We start from the raw sequence: 17,872 nt of genomic DNA on the forward strand, positions 1-17,872 counted from the left end.
GATTCTGTTTTTACTGCACAAAGAGGGAAAAAGGATTGGGACTTGTGAATTGTGAATTGTATTCCGCTGAATTGATCCGGTTAATTGTCCCGAGTTTTCCCAACAAGTTTTTAGGTTTGCGATCACTAGGTACATGTTTTGAGTTCTGAAAGAAAATATTTCTCCTGATAAAGCTGGAAGGCTACGACTGACTTCACATTCTCCCTCACAAGACGAGATGTCCCTCGTCCTCCCTGGCTAATGGTATTTTAGATGTTGCAGATGACTTCAAGAAACTTTAAGAATGATATAGAAACCCTTTGTCTCAAATATTGGGACAGCTAAGTGCCTGCTTAACCCTTTACTTCTCATTTCATTTTTGTGTGTCTACAGAAGAGAGGTATTGATAATGGCGTATACAAAGAATTAATGCCCTATATCATTTCTATTCTATCCCAGTAAATAAGCAAAAGAAAAATTCTTGATCCAACAGTGTCTAAAGGTTTGCTGTTTGTGAAAATAACACTTGGTCTGGAGCAAGGGGACTTCTGCATGATGTTTCTTTAAATAATGAAGCTTGTGTCAAAACCATTGGTGATGAAACGGTCGGGCTAAGCCGAGGTGCGGTCCGTGGTGATGAGTTATCACTTCTTGTTCGTGGCGACAAATTTGCGTTCTCTAAAACCCGGAATCGAAGCTCTGATGGATAATCCCTCATGCATCCTATCCGTGGCCCTGCACCAGTAGTCCATTTAGATGATGGTAATTGCTTCGCCAATTGATATGACTTCATTCCTTTATGAGAATCTATCCTTTGGAGGATTTTTTCTTTGGGGACGGGCTCCTCATTTTCTTCTTCGTTATCTTCGTCAAACAAGTTGAGTTTAGTAATCATGAAATCTTCCTCCGTCAAAAATGAATCTTCTGCCGTTTCATAGCCATCTTCTCCAGAAGAATGAGGATCTTCAGCCTGGCAGCTTGGTCCAAGTTGTTCTGTTTTGAAAGTGTCAATCACATCTCCTCTTGCTGGTATTTCAAGTTCAGTAATTTTAAATTGTAATCCACGTGACAACTTTGATGTGTGCAGATTAGCATTTTCTGCCACATTAGAATCTTGTTTCCTTGAAACTGTGTTCTCTAGAGCCAAGACTTCAACATTTGTTGCTTTGGTGTCTTCAAGTAAATCTGCATCAGGTTGGTCTCGGAGGCTACCACGAATGTCCTTTTTTATAACAGATTCATCTTCTTCATCAGTTGGGCTTTCCTGAATATATAAGAGAAGAAGAGAAGTGCATCAATGATTCGCCACTATAGTTCCGAAAATGCATAAATGACAGCTTGAAAAATAATAACCGATCTGCTATGAACCCTGGAGCACAAAGTTTCCACATAAAAAAAAGGCATGAGCCTTTGGCTTCCTACAGAGGTGAAATTGTTACCAATGTCAATTGTAGAGACCACCATATTCAGAACAACCCTAATTCATGGGAAATGGTACTAATTTGGATGCTGTCAGCTGATAGTGTACTGCTGAAAATTTTTTGTTTCATGGGGTTTATAGCAGATGCTAACTTCATTGATGTGACTGAGAGCAAACTTAATAGTTTCTTACCTTTACATCGGTTAGATCTACGTTGTGTTCCCTGAGGAATGACATGAATGCCTGGAAGTTTTCTTCCGTTGGGAGATAATGGCCGCTGTGAGGCCAAACTGCCTGTCAAATCGATAGAACCTTATAAATATATAGAGAGAGTAAAATTAGGCAGAAAGGAGGAAATTCGTGAAGCTACCAAAGACAGTTTCTATGCTACCTTGAGAACACCATCTTCCACGACTAATCTTCCAGCAGATAGAGTGGCTCCACCAGCCAAGAAACTTGAATGTTGAAACATTCCCTTGATCTTCAGACCAACATACAAGGTCTTTGATGTACTCAGAACAAAAATCCATTTGGCATCCTTCGGTCCTTCTGCTGTATGGAGAAGTTTCCCACTCTGTTTATATAATAATCTCCCATTCTGCACTGCTACTTCAAAAGCTTCTCTTTCAGCCTGAAAGATGGACACACAATGCTTGTAAGCAGATTTTAATAGCTGGGTAAGCCAAAAAAGATGACCGAATATATAAAAATATTGACGTTCATTTAAAGTTTCAGGTTTTGGAATAGATTTCAAATTGAAGCAGAAAACTGCTGTAACTATTCCAACCGCCAGATTTTGCGAGTCCTCTCATGACTATTGGAATAAAAGATTGATAATAAGTGATGATACTTACAGGACCAAGATATTTGATGCATTGTTGTTGAAGCTTTGATCTAGCACATCTATCAAGGTTCACTTCTTTCCCAGCTCCAATATCGAGCCTGCAAGTTTAAGAGTTTGAGATCAACTGTGAATAATGTCTTTCCTGGAGCGAAGATGAAATTGTCGAATGCAAGTCTTCAATTTCAAGAAAATTTACCAATAGAAGAAAGGCTGTGTGCTCTGGCAATGAAGCCAATTGACATAATAAAATTGAAGGTTGTGTCCATAACGATGCCGTGGATCAATCTATTAGAGAGAAAGAATAAGATCAATATGAGGTAAAGTAAACCAGTAAATCCGTTCCAAAGTTTTATTTCAAGACTGTATCTTACTGCCTCTAGCCAATGCAGTAAAGCTAGCTTCCGAGCCTTTGCATCCTTCGACAAGCCTTTTCCTACCTGCAAAGGATAAAAATTCTGGTACTTAGAAATTCTGTACAATAAATTTGATAACACACACACACACACATCAATTTCTTTAGAACGAACCTTAGCAGCTCTCATTCTTGCTCTGGACCAACGTGAAATTGCAGTCTCAGGTTTCTCAATATCAAAAAAAGATATGGAGCTTCTCTTGAGCTCTGCAAATTCCAACAACTTCCACCTACAAAACATATCACAAGAACATTAATCTTCGAAAAGGAGATATCCTACAACAAGAAATTCAGAGAGAAACCTTTTGGAATATGTGTGTGTGTGTGTGTGTGTTTACACAGAGAGGAAAGCGAAAGAAAGATTTGTGTTCATGAAATAGATACAAAAGGAATTGCAACTTTAGACTAATACCAACCATCTCTGCTCGACAACAACAGCACAATCAGCCAGCTGCCTCCTGGTTCTGAAGCTTTTATACACTTTCTGCAATGTCACCGCGGCCTGGTGTCTTTGGTTCCCTGACTCAAGCAATGACAAGTGAAGTTTTTTGTCCGGCAAGCTATCTGTCCTTGTCAACTGATTACCCTTTTCTCCAACTTGAGGACTAATGATTGATCTAGCGAGCACATCCATATCCGAGGCAGTACTTTTGAAGGAGAATGTGGTACTGAATTCCCTCTCCTTAAAGCTAAGGCATTCTTCAAATATCATCTTTCCTGAAACATATGATCTCATGGAATGAGGTTCTGAATCACAGACATTAAAACCGACAGATTGCGAAGCAGTCCCAAAACTAATTGATCTAATAAGAACAGTGTCGAAAGGACTATTCAATTCATCGAATTCAGCAAGGGCACATGAAAAGGCCATTCCCATTTTAGGAATGGAAACACAGGTATCTTTCTCAAACTCCAAACAAACAAGAGCTATGGGTCTCATTAACTGTTAGAAAATAAGCAAAACAAGGAGAATTGATTCAAAATAAAATTACATGGGACTAAGGCATGGTATGTTAGAGATATCAAGACCCATTTTTTTTGCGTTCTCAAATGTTCACCCACGCCTTTAATTAAGGAAAAAAAAAACACAGAGAGAGAGTTCACAAACACCATTTTTTCTACTTCTTCTCTAGACAGCTATTGACAGAGGCGGCAGTGACCAAAATATAACAAGTTCCAAGGTTGGAGGCGAAAAGAAGTGGAAGCTTTCAGATTAAACACACAAAGAACAAAGCTTTAGCCCAGTACACTGGAAAGGAAAAAAAAAACATTCAGCTACGTTCCATGGCCCCCCATTATCATTAAAACAACATAAACAGGAAAAATCCATAATAAAAAAATATCAGGGCAAGTTTCATACAGAGAAAATGTCCATAACGTCCCATTTCCTAACCTTAACAAACAAAAACAACAGTCTTAAAGAAACAATGAATCAAAGTACAAAGACAACAGCATAAGAACGAAATGAAGGGAACGTTGCAGGGTTACCTCAATCTGAGGCAGGACAGAGTAACAAAAAAATCTTTTGCAAGACGGGGAGAACCAAAGAATGTTAAAGAGAAGGAGGGATAATAAAAGATGGGAGATTTGGTAAGAAACGTGAGAGGGAGCGAACAATGTGGGGTTTGTTAATGATTTAAGCAGGTTCCGAGGACTGTTTACAGAATGGCTCTTTCTCTTGCTTTGTCCAAGGAATTTATTGTGTTTGTTCTTTCAATGCTAGCCAAATTAATAGGTTGGCTTCCTGTGCTATTCTTGCAATGCAAATCAGTGAATTTTATATATATAGAGAAAAAAAAACAGCAAAAGAGATGGAGAGCTACGGGCGTGTCACAGCACAGGTAGACATATTCCAACCATGTGTGCTGACTTCAAACCACTTTTTTTTTTTTTATAACAACTTATATTTTACTCTCTCTTTTTCGAATATAAAATATTTTTTGAGTAATTTTTTATTCACTCCTTCTCTTTCATATTTCCAATTTTGGACTAATGGGATTTTTTTTGATTTTTTAGCTTCGGTATTTTAATTTTACTCGTAAGAGGGGATGTGATTAGATTGGGCTAAACTTAGGAATCAATGGCATGATACGTGGTGGTTCAATATTTTTAACTTAATATTTGTCTGATTTAAAAGAGTTTAGAATAACATCGATTTGATAATATATTATACTTAATATAATTGGATTTAGTTATGAGTTAAACTCAAAATAAAAGGGGTAAGATAATATATCAGATATAATACATTTATATTCAACTATTAACTGAATTCAAAGTAACGTGGGTCTAGTAAGTTCTTAGTTCTAGGGCTGAACATTTTCGGTTCGGTCCGGTCCAGTTTTGAAACAAAATAACTAACCAAACCAATTTTTTTTAAGTTTTTGAATTGAACCGAACCGAAAACCGGTTCAAACAAATTAATTTTAGTTCGGTTCGATTTTTTCCCCTTCCAAACCGACTCAAATTGAAATGCAATGCCAAGATGCCATCCTTCAAGAATCAACAATGTTGTTCTCGTTGTTACAACTTCTTGCAAAGGAAAAAATAATTGCAAAAAAAATAGCATCAGTTCTTAGCAATCACTGCTTTGATTTTTTTGGACACTCTTCAGTTTCTAGACCCAAAATAATTATTCTCAGGCAATCGAGGTGGGATCTTTTTATACCGTGACTCATGAAGGAGAATCAAGTAAATCAAAGGAAGAATCATCAACAATTCACCACTGACATGACAAGTTTAAGAGATGAGAGATATAGATAGAGAGCATGGAAGATTGGAAGAGAAGAAGACAATTTTGACTCAAATGTTGAAAGGAAATATTGAAGCTTTACTTGTAATCAATTAATGGGAGGGGAAGGGGCGGCTGTGTGAAAGGAAAAAAAATGATAAATGGTCTGCTAGGGTTGTTGATGCCTAATGGCTAATGGGAGGAAGGAGGCGACTTGCGACTTGTTTTTTTTTATATTTATTTTTAAACCGAACCGGTTCGGTTCGGGTTGGCCAGTTCAAGCACACCAAAACTGAAAACCGAACCAAACCACATATTTTCCTAAATATTTTAACTAGTTCAATCGGTTTTTTTTACTGGTTTGGTTTTTTTAGTTAATTTTTTTGTTTTCTCGGTTAAATCGGTTTTTCAGTTTTTTTTGCTCACTCCTAGTTAGTTCCAGATACTGAGTCTATTTTAATTAATTTTTTTATTCATTCATTCTATTTAATATTCTTAATTTTGGACCAAAATGGATTTTTTTTTGAATTTTTAGCTTTAATATTTTTATTTTACTTGTAAAAGGGATGAGATTAGACTTGTAATTAATGGCATGATATGATATTGCATGCATATCATATTACCAATATATTGGTCTAAAATATAATTTCAGGAACTAATTTAATTCACAATTTCATTTGAGAAATCAGAATGTGGGGCATTATTATTGTGAAAGGAGATTGATATAAAGATTTTTTTATTATTTTCTTTTAATTGTTACGTTTCTCAAAAATGGGTTCCATTACCTACCATTTTTATTTGTAAAGCCAATAACCTGCTTTAATTAAGTGCATTGTGAAGGGAAATTGATAGAAATATTTTCTTGATTAATTGTAACGTTTCTAAAAAATGTGCTCAAGGGATTGGTCAACCCTAAATCAATCAAGTCAATTACCTACCATTTTTAATTGTAAAGTCATTGTTTATAGTAATTCTCATGCACCAAGTCATTGTTTGTGGTAATTTTCACATCACAAAGGTTGACGTGACTCACGTGGAGGTTAAGAGAAGCCTACCGACCATGTTTAGTGTCTTTTTCTCCGAGAATGACATGGTAGTTTACAATTGCCTTTCAATTAAATTTTGAAATTTCTGTTTTTGAAATTAATTTTTTATGTTTTTTTTGCATTTTAACGTGCTAATATTAAAAATAATTATAAAAAATAAAAAATTATTGTAATATATTTTGTTAAAAAAATAATTTAAAAAATAATCACTATAGTATGCTCCAATATATTTTCTTAATCACCCACATATTATTGATACCACTAGTTTGTAGGGCATTTTTCCTTGCAAGTTCCTCGAATTCTTATTCCGGGCAAAGAAACTTTGAAATTCAAAAGTTCTAAGGCCAATCATAAAGAAAGAAAGAAATAGCTGCTCCCATCTGTGAGCAGAAAGAAAGCAAATTAATACTAATAAGTAATTCTAATAAAAATTAGCAAAAAAAAAATGGTGTCGGAAAGTTTTCCCTCCACCGTCACAGTACGCTGATTAATGGTACCCTAAAGTACATTTTTCATCGAAACCTAGATTGCCACGATCAGTGCTCTCTCTTGCCCTTCTCGCATTCCGTTGAGGTAACTGCCACGCTCCGAGAACTTGCAAGTTGCTCCGTGTGAGAGTGTATGCACGCGACACTGGGTAGCGTGGGAGCTATTATTATTGAAAGTCAAACAACGTAGACATGTGATGATATACAGCTAGCCTACTGTTGCTTCTCGGGATCCATGCAACAGCTGTGGTACTTGTTATTTACGGACACTCAATTCAGAGACACGTTTTTTTTTTTTTTTTTTAATTTAGCAAGTTAAAAAAGAAAATAACAAGGATAGAAATATTTAGAAAAGTAATATAGTTTGACTATTTAAATGTTATATCTGCGACCCACAAAAAAAAAATACCCAATGCAATTTTTTTTAGCTTCTCAATTCATTTTCACAAATAACCAACCCAACAATTTATAATTTATAAACACTTTGATCTTCTCAACACAATTAAAATATTAATAAATTTCATAATTCATCAAAATTAATAATTAGTAATTCATAATTTTTATAACATTAAAGTATATAATCAAATTGCATCTAAAAATTATCTTAGTTGTAAGCGAGCCTGAAATGCTAGTGGGCGAGTGGAGTGTTCGTGTATAGGCATGTACAACCCTAACCCGTTCAACTCGAGGACAAACTTGCAGCACCAAAATCACCTCAGCTTATAGACAGGTCTGAAAAGCTTTGTGGACGAGCCTGGATCACTCGTGGACAAACTTGCCTCCATAACTACATGTCCCCGTCACGATAAGCAATCTCATCTTCCACTAAGGTTACTTTGAGGCGCTCAACTTCCTCAAACTCCTTAAGTCCACCAATAAGAATGACAATAGATACCCACGAGTCGAGTTTCTCTATATCCATACCCTAGTTATTGCACATTAGATAATAAATTTAGATATTCATGCCTTATTTATCAGATTTCATAGCCATATAGATATCTATTATTTGACTATTATTTAATATTCAATAAAAAATAAATTAGTGTGTGTGTATGTGTATATATATGAAGTGTGTATACTTATATGTGTGTATTATGTCAGTATTGAGATATGTAAATATTATATTGGATTCAAAAAATTATAAATATTCTACACACACACACATATTGTGTTAGGTTTGGATTGAGTCGAGTCGGATTTGACAATATCCATATCCTATCTATTACCCATTGGATAAGATAACTATTAAAAAAAACCTACTTATTCGGGTTAGGTTGATATCCATCATGTTTGGATTAAATTGTCATCCCTTTCCACCATAACACAAAATTAAGTGTGTTGTTGGTTAAGGCACATCCAATCTCATCAGCTGGCACGTCCAATCTCATCAACTCCTTCATGGACAACGATTGCTACTCTCCAGGCATCTCGTAATAAGTGAAACATCTAATAAATACATTAAAAAAATAATTATCATCCATCATCTATAATAACAATTTAGATAGCTTGGTAAGAGACATATCTAATACATCAACTAGGAACTTATTGCTTTCTCCATTATAAGTAGTATCATTGTTGGTATAGAAAAAGCTACCACCACAAAAGCATAGTATCCCAATATCACAAGACATTATGTTAAACAATACAACGAAATCCAAGCTTCATTTAGCAATATAACAAATTAATCAAGGCAAATAATTTCGATAAAAAATTATTTAGAAAAGCTCTAACCATGACATAATCGGTAAAAACCCAAATTCAGTAATTTTCTCAATAAATAATGAAATTATCAACCTAATTGATATATTTAATAGCTAATCAACATATTTTTTTAAAATCAATTTCAATAAATCCTTAATTTAACCTAAAAAACCCTAAACCTAATTCACATTCAACAACAACTCAAAATCATTTATTTTCATCACAAATAACAAAATTAACAACTCAAATTAATGTGTTTTATAGCTAATTAACATAATTTAAACCTAATTAATAAAAAACCTATTTTTTAAAAAAAACCCTAATTCTAAACCTTAAAATAATTAAAATCAACAATTAGCACAAATTAGCCCAAATTCTATTAAATTGATAGAGAAGAAGTGTGTAATATACCTCCAAGTTTTGAATGTGGGTGGTGATGGCGGCCAAGATTGCAAGGATAGCTCGCGGGGAAGGGGGGAGAACTTGCACGTCACGTTGGAGAGAGAGAAAGGGAGAGAGGGGTGGTGTTGTTATGGTGATAAGGACGTTTTACGATGAAAAGAGAGGGAAAATGGTGTGGGTAGAGGTTGATCATGAGTTGTGGTGGTAGTTGGGAGGATAGGGAAAATACCTAAGAAGAAAAGTGTATAGTTTTAATTCGTTTTGAGTCTCATGCGACTTATGACCCAGATATGAGGTATGTGATTCACAAGTCATAGATATCGTATGTGACTTGTTAACTTGTATTATTTCTCTATTTTTTACTAAATTATATAAAAAAAACTTGAGATACAACTTCGTATTGTTTTTTATATGGATTATAAAATTTGTTTTAAAATGGAAAGTTGTAAGTTCTCGGAGTTAAGAATTAAGAAGCTCACTAAATGCAAAAGATAAGGCAAATCTTGAAACATTATATCATGATGGATAGGACGTATGTCAATACATTTATATTGATATTGGAAAACAATCAAATTGCAAAATAAATAAATAAAACTCCAAACAAAGGGCAGCTGGAAAGCATGATAGAAAGGCAAGAACATGGAAAAATGATAAAACAACATGATCAAGTCCAAATAGAGACATGCAGCGTCCGAGAGCGTTGGATTTTAGGTAACCTTCACAGCTTTATATGCTGCCTGCCACTCATCTTGACAGAACGGAGGCAATCAGAGATTCTATCAGAAAGCAAGCACCGACATCCCTTCTCAGTCTCTCGAAGCACCTGTGTGGAAATTTGAATATTGTTTTTAAAATTAATTTTTTAATATTTTTAGATAATTTCAATGTTAAAAGTAATTATTTTAAAAATAAAAAAAATATTCTTTTAATATATTTCCATATAAAAAATACTCGTACTCCCAACTGTTGTTGCATGGAAGTGGTAGGTGGTGTCTCAAATCACTCATCTGTTTATCATTACGTAAATTACATTTTTCAATGCCCATCAAATCTCAAGAGGAAAGTCTTTGAATTCTATCTAATCTTTATAATATAAGTGATAAATATTGATTTAAATTGATAATAACTAAACACGTGTTCTTATGGGTTTTGAATTGATGCGGTGGCCAAGTCATTGATGATCAATGTAATTTGTTTTTATTTCGTCTATATATAAAATAAGAGTGAGACATAAATGTCATTTTTAACGTCAAATGATAATTCATGATATCTTTCAAAGTAAAATATAATTTTGTTTTAAATATATTTTTAACCATAGTTTTTAGAGTATGTTTGTGTATATATATATATATATATATATATATATATATATATATATGTTTTTCAAAATACATTTTCTTTTAAAATACATGATAATAATTGTTTTTCAAAATATTTTTTTTAAAATACATCTAAATAATATATATTTTTATTTTTAAAAAATATATTCTTAATATCAGCACATCAAAACAATTCAAAAATTTAAAAAATAATTTTTTTAAAAAAACCAAAAATTTTAAAAACATAAGCTTTTAATCTTAATATTTAGAATCTCAAGTATACATGTCATTAAGAGTTAATTTTAAATAAAGATTTTCATATTTTAAAAATAAAAAACTCATTAGGAGTTGCATTATCTGATTCACGAGGATGGAGTGGACAAAATCTTCTTAGTTCACATGTTTAATAATCCTAGCACATTTGTCTATTTATAGGTGGGCATATATTCAAGTAATTAATTAATTAAAATAAATATAAGCTAGTTAACTTAATTAATAACTTAGTTCACTTTTAGGCAATGTTCGGGAATACGGTGTAAACCGCATTCCTAAAAAATTTAATTTTTTTTTACTAAAATTTAATATGATTTGTACATTTTGGATCATTTTGACGTGCTGATATCAAAAATAATTTTTAAAAAATAAAAAAATCATTAATATGCATTTCAGCACAAAAAATTATTTAAAAAACAATCACTATCAAGCACCATCTTACTCAATTTAAAACTATTTTTAATATTAAAATGTAGCATCAAACGTTCTTGAATGCTTTTGAATCGAACATTTGATATTGTTTGCAGTCAAATCAGTTTTTCTTTTTATAAGAAGTGGGGTTTAACTTTTAACGTGGATTGTGGAATATTTACACAACAAATTTAATTCGGTCATCAGGCAATATGAACCCTGAATTTCCCACAAGGACTTGGTCACGACTTTGGCTAGATACTTTTCCTTCCATCAGAGATTAAATATTCTTCCACAAGGACTCTGTCATTTCCTTGAATTTTCAGTTTCAATGTGTTTGATTTGATAATTGAGAAAGTGGAAGAGCTAAAATAATGAAGGATTGAATCTGTTCAAAGCCAGAGATTTTGTCAAAATCTTAAAGGATTCTGCCTGGAACTATCAAGAAATACAGTCTCTGCTTCTAGATTGGACGTTATAGCGCGTTCAGAACTTCAGATTCTTACTCCATCTACATTTTATTGCTATTTGTCCATTTCTCCAGCAGCCTTCAGCTCATGATGTGGAGGACAGAGCAACGATAAGAAACTAGGCTTCGGCCTCTCCATCAACCCTTAGGCCCATTTGAACAGCCGAGCTTTACGTATCATGCTGTGGGTTTAACCCTACATCCATAGGATGGCACAGAAGCGCTCTCTCTCTCTGTCTAACTGTATGGCTATTATTTTTAATAATAGGTGCTTATGGTGGGTGAATTACACCACACACCCTTGAAATATATTTGCCTTTTTTCGCGTTGTAACTTTCACTGGAAATCTAGTGATTGATTGCTTTGTTGACTGCGCAAGGCTGTTCAAGACTGTTAATCATATGAAATGTAACTAGTTTGTATAAACTTGTGTTCTTTCCTAGTCACAGATCATACAAAAAGAAGTTGTGATTATGAGGGTAACACCTCTCGGAGGAGGCGCTCAGCTCTTCTTTCCTGAATTTGAAAAAGAATTTGGTTGTGTAGTGGATGCAAGGTAATACGATTGTTTATCATGTAGCTTTATATATTAATCGTGGGAAGCATATTTGACAATCTGAACAAAACGCTTGGAAATCACACCATTTTTTTTCTCCTATTAAAGCAAAATTTTGGTAGCTCGGACGAAACTGCAAGTCGACCTTCTATTTGGGAGTTATTAGACAGGAGAGAACCATCATACATTAATGATTCTTCGTGAGGATTAAATCACAGAAAATTGTTTTGCCTCTGGAAATCAGCCAGAGTGAACTGCTAAAGAATGATAAGCAGATTTTTTTTTTACCTATAATAATGATGTGCAAAGCGGACGAAGCAAGCGGCAATGAGGAGCACGATTTCCTGTGAATCAGCTTTTGATGTTCAACAGAACTAGGATGGTTCCACAGTGCTTGGGATTTAATGAATGCAAAAACAATTTTTCAGCATGGCAGAAGTGTATTAGGTGTCAACTTGCATCCCAGCTTCCTTTCATGCACGCCCTTAAATTTGAATGCTCGACAGTTCTTCACCAACCTTATTTATGGTCTCATTGGACTTTTCACTGCCAATTTTGTCTACCTCGGTCGATTCATCACCACCCTTGTTGAAAGCTTCAATGGGTTCTTCACTACTGTTCTCTCCAGCCTTGTTGGGTTCTTCACTAACCTTTTCAGCAGCTTTAACTTCCAAAGGCCCAAGCTTTGCTTCAACATCCTTGACTTTGAGGATTAGAGATCTCGCATCCCTAGCATCTGCTAGTCGACCAGGGGATGACTGTCATAAAGCATGAAAAATGTTGCTGCCGGTTAAGTATTGCCAGGAATTTTACATGCCACATTTGACAAATACAATAAAAGAAAACAAATTGTGTACTGCATTGCAGTAGGTGTTCCATGATCAAAATAAATTTCATCATGCAGTCCCTCGTAACAAATCAAACCCACTGATGAACAACAAGCAAAAAACCCATATACCAAAGTAGCTTGGAAAATAACAGCATCTGCCACACGACCCTGCCCAATGTGGAAAAGCTCTAAACAACAAAAACAACCAATTCTCAAAAGCTTTAAGCATTGATCCAACATATGTTAAAAATTATGTATGAGCGTGGGAATGCACACCTCGATTCATGTCCACAAGTCCATTCACAAGACCAGAATGGGCAAGGCTTTGCTTAAAGACATGCGTTCAAAAACTAAAATAGCAACTAGTGGCAGTACAAGTTAGTATATACAGCCACTCAAGATTTGTCATAGTGAAAAAGAGGAATGACAAAGGTTCTTGATCATGCCTTTCGAGTTAATAAGGAAACAAAAACATGGGAAGCTACCGCAAAGCACCATGGATGTTCAAAAATTGTATAAGCAAAACATCATATAATCAACTAAGACTCACCTCCACTATTTGGTCAACACGTTTTTTCAGATCCTCCTCTGATCCTCCCTTGTGAATACTTTTAAGAGTATATAGCAAGTGTGAATGGAGATTGTCGGAACGATGTTGCTGAATTATAGAATGAGGCATAGTGGACTGACAACCCACTGCATAGAAAGGACAGCTCACAATCTTCATAGGACAGACAGTTATGCAGTGCCGATCCATTTCACGTCTCATGATGTTTTCTGAGCACTGCTGCTCACATGGGATTATTTTGAATGGACAAGCTGAATCATGCTTCTCCAAATGGCTTGCACAAAATACTGTTGAGCAACCCTCATTTGTGCAGTTCATGGTCCTAAATCCACAGTTGACGACATGCTCAACAAGCTCTTCAGCAGTGTTGAACTTCTTGTCACAATGAAAAATGTTCTTGAAGTCAACATTCTTAACCAAAATCTGTGCAACTGCTTCTCTCCTGTCCAGCAACCAAAACCCATTTATTTCCATCTCTTGCACGAAATCATCTATTTTATCTTCTCTCTTTTCACTCAGTAACCATCCTGAAACCCGACTAAACAAATTCCTTTTCAAACTAGCAAAGTCATCAACCATGTTAGAAATAATATCATATGGATGGTCGGACACCTCCCCATCTAGATCACCTTCTAGTACAACTGATTCCGCAACAAAACTTTCACTTCTCTGGGTCAGATAATCAACCATTTCTTTCCTAATATCAGCAGCCACAGAACCAGGGTTCCTAAACATATCCCCAGTTGTGTTATCAACACAAGCCGAGGATAATCCAGGGAGAAAAGCTTGAGCTATCTTGCGAACTATTTCTGTGTCATAGAGCTCACAATGAAATGTGAGTCCTCTCTCTTTCTCATCTTCTCGCACAAGCTCCACATCATTTGTAGGAAGATCCATGCTTATGATTTCACCTACATTAAAGTTCATTCCCCAAACCATGAATTAAAGCCAATAAACTATCATACCCACCCACCAATCACTATGTTAAAATGCTAGAATCAATATCATGTTTAATTTCAAGCAATCAAATGTGAATTTCTGCAAATCTCCTTGTAAAATTGTTGGCATTTGAGAAAGACACAAACTTTACCACTTGAAAAACAAAAAAAATCCCATTAAAAAACCCTTCACACTCTTGTCAAATCACCTCTTCTTTCTTTAAAATCTAAGCATAAATCCTTAATGTACTTTTCGTGATGAGTTAAGAAGAAAAAACATCAAGAGTTTTACCACATACACAGTAAGATACTTCTAAGAATAAAAAACACTAGAATTTGCTTTTACCTGGAATTTATTTTCCAAATATGATGCTTTAGAGATCTGAACAGAGAAAATCACCAAATGGGATCTTAAAATTTTAGTATTATCATCTGTCTATTTTTAGCACCGTATGTGGCAGAGTTTTTAGCCCTCTCCCTCTCCCTCTCCCTGCTTTTCTCTTCTGTTATATACGTTGTTAACTGTTATAAACGAACCTTTAGTTGCTGACCACGTATTTACTAATTGACTATTATACCCCTCCATTTTAAGCTGTAAAGGCCAAGGTTGCTTTCCATAAAAAGAAAGGCATTAGGGACATTTCCTATCACGGGACCATGCATGTGGACGGTCCAGATTGAAATTGAATAAATTAAAATTAAGGTGAATTTTCTCCATAACATTTTTACTAGTATTTTTCTCGGCAACCAAACAGGAATTGGGTTTTTTCAGAGAAACTTTTTCGAAGAATAATTTTTTTTTGTGGTGCTATTTGGTTGAAAAGAGAAAAGTTCTGCAATGGCAACAGCTACATTTCCACCACCGCCACCGTTTTACAGACTGTACAAAGATTATATTGAAAACCCTAAATCAGCTCCAGAACCTCCTCCTCCTATTGAAGGCACTTATGTGTGTTTTGCTAGCAGTTACACTGTAATCTCTCTTTCCCTCTCATTTTTCTCGAATTTTTTGCTCCAGTTTTGGAATTGCTTCGAAAGGGAATGAAAAAGAAGGTGATTTTAGTGTTTATGGAGATGTTGGGGCTCCACTTTTGCACATTATGTGTGTGCCTAGAGGATTTCCTTGTCTCTGTACTTTTGGGAATTAGGGTTTCTCATTGGTGTTTTTATTTTGTTGTTTTATTTTAGACTGATGATGTGCTTCCAAGCTTAGAAGAGCAGGGAGTGCGACAACTGTACCCAAAAGGACCAAATGTTGGTATGTTTTACATCTACTTCATTGCTGCTTGATTGTATTTTTTTTATGAAAGTACACAATAATAATGATACAATTGAGGAATTTTAATGCCTGCTGTATTTGCGAAATATTGTTTGTTTTCGTTTTTAATTAAAAAGATTTCTCTATTGAAGGTTGATAGCTTGTAAGGCCACTAGGTGAATGTTAGGCCATTAGTTCGATCGTTGCGCGACTTAATCTTTTCATGATTTCTATGGAGTTTTGATGCTAAAAACTTACACCTAGAAAGCAACTGCATAGCGCATAACAGGGACATTCCAAATGAAAAAAATTCTACTTAGACTCCCCCAAAAAAATAAAATGTATGGGGATGTATTGTGCCTGCTATTATCCTTTTCATATTGAGCTCCTTATATGGTCTAGGATTTGCTTAATGTTCTGCAAAGGGACAGCAAAAGACATTCCTGGTAAGAAATGGATGTAAAACCGCTCCTTATCCATTTGTTTCCCCATAAAATGGATGTTATTGTTTCTTCTCTTTGTTTCTTTCGTTCTTTCTTTCTTTTTAATGATTTTGGTCTCTTGATATGCAAAGCTGCAGGCTGATTGATATTCTTGTTTACTGTAGATTTCAAGAAAGAACTGAGGTCACTTAATAGAGAATTGCAGCTTCACATTTTGGAGCTTGCCGATGTTCTTGTTGAGAGACCTTCACAATATGCTAGGAGAGTGGAAGACATTTCCCTTATCTTCAAGAATTTGCATCACCTCCTCAATTCTTTGCGTCCCCATCAGGTGAAGTCCTTTTGAGGTATCTTGCATACTTTGTTCTGATTCTGTCTGAGAATTACATTCACTGTGTGAATGGTTTCCCCACAGGCTAGGGCCACATTGATTCATATTCTAGAGCTTCAGATACAACGTCGTAAACAAGCTGTGGAGGATATAAAGAGGTATCTTCTTGAATATCTTATTTAATGTTTGGAGCTTCTTGCAAATAATAGTCCTTTTTTTTAATTAATTGCCAAAGCATCTTGATTGAGTTTCTTTCATTCTTTTAACATCTTTAGTTCATGGTTAACCCTGAATAACATAACCACCTTATATCCTTTTGAGATTGAGGAACATGGGACTGGGGAAACAACATGCTGGTATAGTTTCTTGAAAAGTGATCTGGATCTGGCAGTCTGTGTCGGAAAAAATTTTGAGCAATTTTTACTGTGGCTTTCTATCTCATATGCAAGGAAACATTTATCAAGGTGGAAAAACGTTTCCACATTGTATTAGGCATATTGGTTTCCTCCTTTGATGACCTGTATTGTAGTCTGAACTATAGCGTCACTACCTGCAACAATGCCCTCTTCCAAAAGCAAGATTGCATAAATCACTAGATCTAAATTGGTTGTTTTCTACATTTGGTGGATTATCTTTATCTAGGCTGGTATTATCCATTCTTGGTTATTTTCCTATTATGACATGGAGTGTTTGTTATTGACCAACAAGGGTTCGTCTTTCTATTCACGTTAGTGATATTGAAATTGTAAATATGCTGAAACATCTCCTCACCACTTCTTCCTTCACTTGTCTAGGCAGAGAGAAGAGGCACAGAAACTCCTCAAGGAGGCTCTCGGAACCCTAGCTGGGCAGTAGAGCATGGATTTTAGGGTTCATGTGCTGCCCACCCTGTTAGTTGGGTCGCCCTGCTCGTGGAATTTTTCCAAAAGGCTCGTAGATTGCAGATTCAACTGGCATCTCAAGAGGGTCTCTTCATATGACAACCATTTATTTTTTCATTTTCCATTTCGCAAACAGATTAGTTTCTGCACTACGTGTGAAATTGTAGTTTAACAACTAAAGAAAGCTGCTTTAACAAGTAAAAGATTGCCTTCGCTGACTCGAGAAGCGTTTAATTCTTCTGCAGTAAGGTATTGACATTGATGTCAGCAATCAAACATTTCATCAAATCTTAGATTCTCTAAACCCAGTTATGAAGAGCCAATAGTTAACTAATGATACCGAACAAAACCTTATTGTTCGTTTCAATTTGGACTCGATCGAAACATTAAAAAAGTTCAAGACATTATTTAACACACCCGCTCGATCACTTTAAATTAAAGTTTGATGCTATTTTGAAAAAGGAAGTAGAGTAATTGTTCTTTTTCAGAAATTATTTTGACATTTTCATGTGGATCATAACCTAATTCTTATAGCATAAAAAATAATTAAGTAGTCATTTGATCAACTTTAACCAT

At 35.0% G+C, this 17,872-nt stretch overlaps 3 protein-coding genes and 1 long non-coding RNA gene across 5 annotated transcripts; 1 reads left to right on the forward strand and 3 right to left on the reverse strand.

Annotated features, from left to right (window-relative positions):
* Window positions 1-325: 325 nt before the first annotated feature.
* Window positions 326-3,532, reverse strand: LOC133677722 (IQ domain-containing protein IQM6-like). Its single transcript, XM_062099855.1, has 8 exons — window positions 3,072-3,532; window positions 2,771-2,885; window positions 2,615-2,680; window positions 2,440-2,528; window positions 2,254-2,341; window positions 1,791-2,030; window positions 1,592-1,693; window positions 326-1,243 (listed from the first exon to the last, which is right to left on the reverse strand). The coding sequence occupies exons 1-8, from the start codon at window positions 3,530-3,532 to the stop codon at window positions 476-478; spliced, it is 1,929 nt and encodes a 642-aa protein (XP_061955839.1). The 3' UTR covers window positions 326-475.
* An 8,685-nt stretch (window positions 3,533-12,217) lies between these two features.
* LOC133676581 (uncharacterized) lies at window positions 12,218-14,868 on the reverse strand. Of its 2 annotated transcripts, XM_062098272.1 has the most exons (4): window positions 14,730-14,868; window positions 13,428-14,356; window positions 12,683-12,806; window positions 12,218-12,649 (listed from the first exon to the last, which is right to left on the reverse strand). In XM_062098272.1, exons 2-4 carry the CDS (start codon window positions 14,340-14,342, stop codon window positions 12,534-12,536), a joined length of 1,155 nt encoding a protein of 384 aa, XP_061954256.1. In that variant the 5' UTR covers window positions 14,343-14,356; window positions 14,730-14,868; the 3' UTR covers window positions 12,218-12,533. The 2 variants fall into 2 exon arrangements, with proteins under 2 accessions (XP_061954256.1, XP_061954255.1); XM_062098271.1 differs by having other exon boundaries at window positions 12,218-12,806.
* On the reverse strand, window positions 12,813-13,421 carry LOC133676582 (uncharacterized). Its single transcript, XR_009835631.1, has 2 exons — window positions 13,154-13,421; window positions 12,813-13,065 (listed from the first exon to the last, which is right to left on the reverse strand). It is a non-coding gene; the product is annotated as an uncharacterized LOC133676582 (long non-coding RNA).
* Window positions 14,869-15,090: 222 nt separating the features above from the next.
* On the forward strand, window positions 15,091-17,514 carry LOC133676963 (mediator of RNA polymerase II transcription subunit 7a-like). Its single transcript, XM_062098785.1, has 5 exons — window positions 15,091-15,356; window positions 15,572-15,641; window positions 16,249-16,415; window positions 16,500-16,573; window positions 17,210-17,514. The coding sequence occupies exons 1-5, from the start codon at window positions 15,222-15,224 to the stop codon at window positions 17,268-17,270; spliced, it is 507 nt and encodes a 168-aa protein (XP_061954769.1). The 5' UTR covers window positions 15,091-15,221; the 3' UTR covers window positions 17,271-17,514.
* The last annotated feature ends 358 nt before the right edge of the window (window positions 17,515-17,872 follow it).

Source organism: Populus nigra, chromosome 17 (assembly GCF_951802175.1).
Source record: "Populus nigra chromosome 17, ddPopNigr1.1, whole genome shotgun sequence".
NCBI lineage: Eukaryota > Viridiplantae > Streptophyta > Magnoliopsida > Malpighiales > Salicaceae > Populus > Populus nigra.

Bases quoted from the DNA above. Each gene is read 5' to 3' on its own strand.
- LOC133677722 (XM_062099855.1), bottom strand. From the start codon at position 3,532: ATGGGAATGGCCTTTTCATGTGCCCTTGCTGAATTCGATGAATTGAAT. The intron at 2,342-2,439 runs GTAAATTTTCTT...TTAAACTTGCAG, and splicing joins ACACAGCCTTTCTTCTATTG to GCTCGATATTGGAGCTGGGA. The intron at 2,031-2,253 runs GTAAGTATCATC...TCCATCTTTCAG, and splicing joins GCATCAAATATCTTGGTCCT to GCTGAAAGAGAAGCTTTTGA.
- LOC133676581 (XM_062098271.1), bottom strand. From the start codon at position 14,342: ATGGATCTTCCTACAAATGATGTGGAGCTTGTGCGAGAAGATGAGAAA. The intron at 12,807-13,427 runs GTGAGTCTTAGT...GCTTTATGACAG, and splicing joins GTGTTGACCAAATAGTGGAG to TCATCCCCTGGTCGACTAGC.
- LOC133676963 (XM_062098785.1), top strand. From the start codon at position 15,222: ATGGCAACAGCTACATTTCCACCACCGCCACCGTTTTACAGACTGTAC. The intron at 15,642-16,248 runs GTATGTTTTACA...TGTTTACTGTAG, and splicing joins CCCAAAAGGACCAAATGTTG to ATTTCAAGAAAGAACTGAGG. The intron at 16,416-16,499 runs GTGAAGTCCTTT...GTTTCCCCACAG, and splicing joins ATTCTTTGCGTCCCCATCAG to GCTAGGGCCACATTGATTCA.